Genomic DNA, 7601 nt, shown 5'->3' on the forward strand with positions numbered 1-7601 from the left:
GCGGAGCACAGGCTCCGGACGCGCAGGCTCAGCGGCCATGGCTCACGGGCCCAGCCGCTCCACGGCATGTGGGATCTTCCCGGACCGGGCCACGAACCCGTGTCCCCCACATTGGCAGGCGGACCCTCAACCACTGCGCCACCAGGGAAGCCCTCTGCTACCTTTTCTATTGAGTATTTTCTATCTTCTCTGTTAGCTTATTAGCTATAACTGGACTTTACCCCTCAGAGAATATGACTTAATTGATTTACTAGGGGTGGGCCCAGTTATCATTATTTCTTTAAATATATGTGAACCACTGGACTAGATGATCTCTATAGTTCACTTCCAGTTTATTAGCTATGTGCCCATAAGTTATTTGACTTCTCTTAATTTCCTCATCTACAAAATGGGTATGGTAAAATGTATCTATCTAGAAGTTAAAAGTTTTAAATATTTTGAATAGTATTAATATGTTCATATGATTCAGATTTCAAAAGGTACAAAAGACTCAGTATATACTGTTTTACACTCTTTTGATTTTTCATTTTTTAATAGAAAACAAATTATAAATAAATTGTAAATAGATAATTTAAGTACAATTAAAAAACCATTCTGAGAATAGTTTGAAAAGGTTTTTTTTCCTCTCAACTATTCAAAACTGTTCAAAACTTTCTTGTCAATATGATTTACATTTTAATTTTTAAATTTACTGTGTTATATTTGTACTTACTAAAGGAAAGTAAAAAATATGTCTGATTTTTACAGTTCATAGTAGTACTTTTCAGGTTGACTTCAGAACACGAATATAGCTTATGAAATCACCTTAATGCATTTATTTTTGTGCTTTTTTCCACAGGTTTTGATTCCCACCATGGCTATCACACAGTTTCGGTTATTTAAAGTTTGTACCTGCCTAGCAACAGTATTCTCATTCCTAAAGAGATTAATATGCAGGTAAAGAAATTTTATGTTCAAATTGACCTGGTTGTCTTCTTGCTGATTTTAGATACCTTCATAACTACAAAAAGGCAGGACATATTATATTTAAGCTAAATATCTTGATTGCAATATTTATTTATTAATCTCTAGTTTTTTTTAATATTTTTTCAGATTTTTATATATTTTTTCAGATCTAGAAAGTAGAGTTTCAGTTCTTTTCTTTCAAATTCTTAAATCTTCCATTAAAATAGCATTCTTAGTACTATAGAATTTCAGAGATAAATTAACTTTCTTTGTTGTAATCATCAAAGTTTTTATATACATAATTGTTTTATTATCAGGATGTTTTAAGGTGGTTAGGTGGAATTAGGCATAGGTATTTCTTTTTTTCTTTTTTTTTTTTAATTTATTTTTGGCTGCATTGGGTCTTCGTTGCTGTGTGTGGGCTTTCTCCAGTTGCGGCGAACGGGGACTACTCTTCTTTGTGGTGCACGGGCCTCTCATTGTGGTGGCCTCTCCCGTTGCAGAGCATGGGCTCTAGGCGCGTGGGCTTCAGTAGTTGTGGCTTGCAGGCTCTAGAGCGCAGGCTCAGTAGTTGTGGCACACGGGCTTAGTTGCTCTGCGGCATGTGGGATCCTTTGGAACCAGGGCTCAAACCCCTGTCCCCTGCATTGGCAGGCAGATTCTTAACCACTGCGCCACATTAGGAGTGTTATTTTTATGTTAAAAAAAAAAAACTTTAACAGAGAAATCCCAAACAGAATAGATTTTTTTTTTGTCTCTTAAATAATATTCCAGAATGTACAGGTAGTCCAGGGTAGATAAGTCCTTCTGCTTCACTAAGTCATTCAGAGACTCAGATTCCTTCTATTTTGTCATACTACCGGACTCTAGAGCTATAGTTCCTAAACCATATGCCAGGGTACTTCAGGGCTTGCATTACACTCATGGGGTACTGTAGGATACTTTAAATTTTCCAGCAAAACACAGTGAATGTGATAGTGTCTATTAAACACTAAACAAACTGTTGGCTCATGGTAGTTCACATTTGCAACATTAGATTCTGCAGTATGTTTTGATGATGTTCTTGAATATTTGAGATAAGTTTTTGTTTACTTGTATTTTGGGTGACCTATCTTTGCAAAGCTAGGTTGTAATTAAAAGCAAGTACTAAACCAAAATTAATATGGAACAGAAAATAAGGGTGAGTCCAAGGCTTGAGAAGCTGTGCTGTATCCAACAGGCACACACATTCCATTAATAAGTAATTGTGGTTATTAAAGAGTGAAATCAACGTATTATTTTTTTCTTTAAATTCATATGTATTTTTTTATAATGGCTACTAAACAGATAGGACATACGTAAGTATTGAATTGTTTGGGCCTAACTACTTAATCCGTGGAATTGTTAGGTATTTCTTTTGGCCTAGGAGTACTGTGAAAAAAGTACCAACACAGTAAGAGTGGGATAGAATAAAAGAGGAAATGGAGGGCAATCAGCTCTTTTTTTTAGTGGATATGATTTAGAAGTTACACACAATTCTGTTCATAGCGTATTATCCAGAGCTTAGCCACCTAGCTGCAAGGGAGGATAGGAAATGTAATCTCAAGCTAAATGGCCATTTTATAACTACTAAAACTCTGAAGATTAAGTGGCATTGAATTTATTGTTAGAAGTAGCAAACCCAGAAAAAAAACTAGGTTAAAGCAGGATGAGTATGGGTATTAATTAATGCTAGGAGGCTGGAGGTTAAAAAGAAGTAGTTGTGTTAACAGTGGTGATAAATTATAGGTGTTTTTCTTTGCATCTGTTATTTTCTAAAACTTTTGTTGAATATAGATTACTTTTAGTATAAGATACTGCATTTGATTTAAAAATATTAAGGACATTTTTGTTGTCACTATGAAGTTCTCTTGTCAACATAAATATGTTTAGGATTGATTGTATGTTCAGTTTTAAAGAAAACTGACCCTTTGTTAGAATAAGCTTTTCTTGTCAGAAAGAACCTAGATCATGTGTTCTAAAATACCAGGTTTACATCATAAATTGAGTAGTAGACTATTACTTTTTTTATTCATCCTTTAAACAAGGTATGATTTCTAAACTTAGCTGACTTTACCAACTAGTTCTAAGCAGATGCTTCATAGATTATTTGAAATGAAGCAAGTGACTAATCATTTATAATAGCTACCATTTTTTAATGTCTTATTAAAAAGCAGGCACAGTCTAGTGTCTAGCTACTTTAAATATCAGTTAAATCCTCACAACAACCTTGCAAAGGTAGGTTTGAATACCTGCCTTTTACAGATGAGGATACTGAGGCTGAGAGATAGGTAATTCTAACTAGATTCATAATTAATAGAAGTAACATTGAAAACCATGGTTTACACAGATTCCATAGCCCATGCTCTTAACAACTCTGTGACAATACTTATCTTCTTTAATATAGTACTTTTCCCACTAATCCTTAAAACTTGTTGGGTACAGTTTATAGTTCAACCTAGTGATTTTCAAACTTCTTAATAGTTTAATAATAATCTTGATGAGAAACCAACTATGTAAAACAAAAGCCAGGGTACCCTGGTTAAAACAGCATAGGTATCCGAGAGCTTCACTTACAGAATTCACAGTACTCTTAGGAACATGGTTTGAAATCAGTTTGTGTTTTTGTTTTTGGCTTTATATTCCTCCTGAGTTTGACTATAATTCTGAATCCTAAGCCAAAAAGCCATTGTGTTATCCTGTCCAGTATTTTTTAAATATTTAAAAGATATTTGATATATGCCTTTTCTTTTCATATCTTAACAAATTTTTCTTTTCATATCTTAACAATTGTTAATTATTAAAATAAATAAGTCAAAAATTGAAAAAGACCTTCTCTTATAAGCCTTAAGTTACTGTCCGTAGTGCTTTTACCCATGCTTGTTTTGATAGTTTCTTGAAATAAATTATTTCATTTTTGTTTTAGATCTGGCAGAGGACGGAAATTAAGTGGAGACCAAATAACTTTGCCAACTACAGTTGATTATTCATCAGTTCCTAAGCAGGTAATTTTTTTTTTGAATGTTGAATAAGTGTTCCAGAACCATATTTTTCAAACTGGATTGCCGACCATTAGTATGTCATGAAATTAATTTGGTAGTCAGGGTCAGGATTTTTATTGTTGTTATTAAATTTTTTTATTCTAAAATTTTTATTTTGTTCTTATTTTCTGTTTCTTTGCTGAGGTTTTCTTTTTCTTATTGGTTTTAAGAGTGTTTGCTATTGCTTATTAGAGCATTTTTATAATAACTATTTTAAAGTCTTAGTTAATTCCAACATTTATATCATCTTGGGGTTTGTGTCTGTTGATTGACTTTTTCCATTCAAGTTGAGATTTCTTCATTGTTCATTTGCAGGTTACTTCATGGATATGTTGAATATTATGTTTGGGACTCTGTTTTATTTAAATACTATAAAGAATGTTATTATTTATTATTTTATCAGGCAATAAACCTGGTTAAGGTTAGATTGCAAGTTCCAAGTCTCCTTTTGTGGACTGTAGTTTTAATGTCAGTTCAATTTTTAAAGCAAAAAAATTTTCTTTTGCTTGTTTTTTTTTTAATGGGTAGAACAGAATGTCTTAACTCATAGACTATTTCTTTTAAACTTTTCATCTAGTTTTGGTATGTGGTATAAAATTTGTATTTTCCCATTGGTCAAAAAAGTTTGAATAACCAATGTTTTAGAAAGTTCATTTTTCTAATAAATGATGACTTTTGTGGCTGACAATATTGATCATTTAAATTTAGACAGATGTTGAAGAGTGGACTTCCTGGGATGAAGATGCACCCACAAGTGTAAAGATTGAAGGAGGGAATGGGAATGTGGCAACACAGCAAAATGCTTTAGAACAACTGGAACCTGACTATTTTAAGGACATGACACCAACTATAAGGAAAACCCAGAAAGTATGTTAAAGATTTGTGCTTTTGGAGATTAAACTATTAAACCGCTCTTCAGATTCCTATAATTAAAATTAGTATAATTGGTATTTGTTAGAAAGCCTATTTCTAATTAGCAGTTGTGTTTTCTGTCATGTTAAAGAAGCTTATATATTCAAGTGACCTGGACACAGATCTAGTAAATTGTACCCCCAAGTCTTTTAAAATTGTGTCTAAGCATTTATAGAAATCCTACTGTATGTCAGATTCTAGACTCCAGTCTCTGCTATGGAGACTAAGCTGAATAAGATACAGTTCTAACCTTAAAAGATTAGTTCACAGTTTAGTGATGTCTACAAACTGATAAGTAGTTTCCATTGTTTATAACCATTATCAAACTGATGCAAGGCTCTGAGAACTTAGTGTAATTGTTGTGGGTTTGTGTAGTCATCCACACTTTATTTTATCCCTTTTGACTTATATAGTTATATATGGACAATCACTTAAAGACACAGGGAATTATTAGAAAAAGAGCAATGGCTGAGTATTTTCCTTTCTTTTTATCAAAATAGTACATGTACATTTGAAAGTTGTTTTTAAATTTATTTATTTATTTATTTATTTTTGGCTGTGTTGGGTCTTCCTTGCTGCATGCGGGCTTTCTCTAGTTGCTGTGAGCCGGAACTACTCTTCATTGCGGTGCACGGGCTTCTCATTGTGGTGGCTTCTCTTGTTGCGGTGCACGGGCTTCTCATTGTGGTGGCTTCTCTTGTTGCGTAGCACGGGCTCTAGGTGCACGGGCTTCAGTAGTTGTGGCACACGGGCTCAGTAGTTGTGGCACACGAGCTTAGTTGCTCTGTGGCATGTGGGATCTTCCTGGACCAGGGCTCGAACCCGTGTCCCCTGCATTGGCAGGCAGATTCCTAAGCACTGTGCCACCAGGGAAGTCCCTGAAAATTGTTTTTAAATCAAAGAATATAGAAGAGCTTATAATGAAAAGCAATAGACTTCTGCCCCACCATTCTTCATACCAGTTCTGCTTCCTAAAAGCAGCCACCCATAACTTTTTCTGTTTGGGCTTCTAGCATTTTTCATCATATTTGTATATAGTATTCTTATATTTCTATGTCTTGATTTACTAATCACAGATATTGTCCACCGACTGCATACTATGGTAAACGGGGGTTTATTTCATACCACCTTATCCCTCTTACCCCCTTTTCAAATACTGTAATGTTTTTATTCCAGTCTACCTCATCAGTCATCCTGCTGTTTTCAAAAGAAAAAAATACTTAATGTTCCATTGTTCAATCAAGCATAGAAGATATTTTTTATAAATATACTTATAAAATGAGGACATTATTTATTCCACAATTCTCTAATAGGATTTTTCACCCTCTTCTACCTTCCAGCCAGTTTCATCTGTATATTTATTTTTAGATTTTCTAGGCTGATAACATTTACATGCTGTAATCACAGTTGTTTTTGTTGAGTTGTCCAAATGCATTAAGTTGTATATTTTTCAAGGAGTTTTAAGTGAATTTCTTAGAGATGAATACCTTTTATTTTGAAAGTCTATTTTGCTGCTCTTAATAGGAACTCAGTATATTACAATAGTACCTTAATAAATTAGTTAGAATGAAATGCTTTTCAGCTACAAAACTAATACTACTGGCCTGAAAGAGTTAATGTATTCATAGATACCCACATGCTTAGAGAACTGGTTATACTTTTGGTAGGATATGATACATGTTCGTGTTTAATACAGTGACTAAAAATGCCTAATTATATTTTGGGGGGTCCAGGGAAAGTAGGGGAAGAGGAAAGAGGAAGAGGAAAATTTATTGTTTTAGAAAAAAGTGAAATGTAATTTTTCTTAGTATGCAACTGATTTGTGTGACAATTGCCTAAGAATTTTGGTGCTCTATATAGACTTAAAAAAAAATTTTTTTACATTGTAAATTTTAAAAGAAGAAAGGTAGAACATATTTTAAATAATTATAAAATGCTTTGGTCAGTTAATTTGTCTGTGTTTATATAGTGATGTGTAAAATGTTCCTATAATTCTCTTTCGATTAATCTTTCAGATCATTATTAAGAAGAGAGAACCATTAAATTTTGGCATCCCAGATGGTAGCACAGGTTTCTCTAGTAGACTAGCAGCTACACAAGATATGCCTTTTATTCATCAATCTGTAAGTATGCTAATGGTATCTAGGCAAGAGCTTTTTTTCATTTCTATTTTCTTAAAAGAAGAAGAAAAAAATTAAAATGAATTGAACTTTGTATTTGTATGACTTTGAAACAGGTTTAGCAGATCAAGAGAGGTTACCAATCCTGTCCTTTTATGAGATTATAAATTACATCAGATATTAAGATCAGGGTCCATTGTACGCATAAAAGATAGAGACAAAAATGTTATTGAAAAATATGACCTTTACATTTTTAAGTCTTTTGTCGTTTACGGACAGTTCTGGGTGTACTCTGATGCTTTTGCAAAAATGTTCCTATAAAAGGGTTTCATCTTCAAGAAATTCATGGGGAAGACTCTGACAAGTACAGGTTTCTGGTAACTGACTATACTGCTGAACTGAATGAATAAGCATTTTCAGAACTCTGATGGAAAACTGATGAATTCATAAAAGTGCTAACAAAAGATCAAGATGAAAAAAAATTAATTACATGGGACTGAGTGAACTGATGAGGATGATTATAATTTTTTTGACTTTCTGTTTGAATAAAAAAAAAAAAATCCCA

General features: G+C 33.3%; 1 protein-coding gene across 4 annotated transcripts in view; it reads left to right on the plus strand.

Moving 5' to 3' along the window:
- Positions 1-7601, plus strand: part of EBAG9 (estrogen receptor binding site associated antigen 9) — a 34193-nt gene that overhangs the window by 10469 nt on the left and 16123 nt on the right. For all 4 annotated transcript variants that reach the window (XM_028500648.2, XM_055091275.1, XM_024129449.2 and 1 more), the window contains 4 exons: positions 839-936; positions 3890-3968; positions 4713-4871; positions 6932-7039. In XM_028500648.2, coding sequence (XP_028356449.1) covers positions 854-936; positions 3890-3968; positions 4713-4871; positions 6932-7039 — 429 coding nt within the window. In that variant the 5' untranslated portion in view covers positions 839-853. The remainder of the gene's footprint in view (positions 1-838; positions 937-3889; positions 3969-4712; positions 4872-6931; positions 7040-7601) is intronic.

This window comes from Physeter macrocephalus, chromosome 15, assembly GCF_002837175.3.
Source record: "Physeter macrocephalus isolate SW-GA chromosome 15, ASM283717v5, whole genome shotgun sequence".
Taxonomy (NCBI): Eukaryota; Metazoa; Chordata; class Mammalia; order Artiodactyla; family Physeteridae; genus Physeter; species Physeter macrocephalus.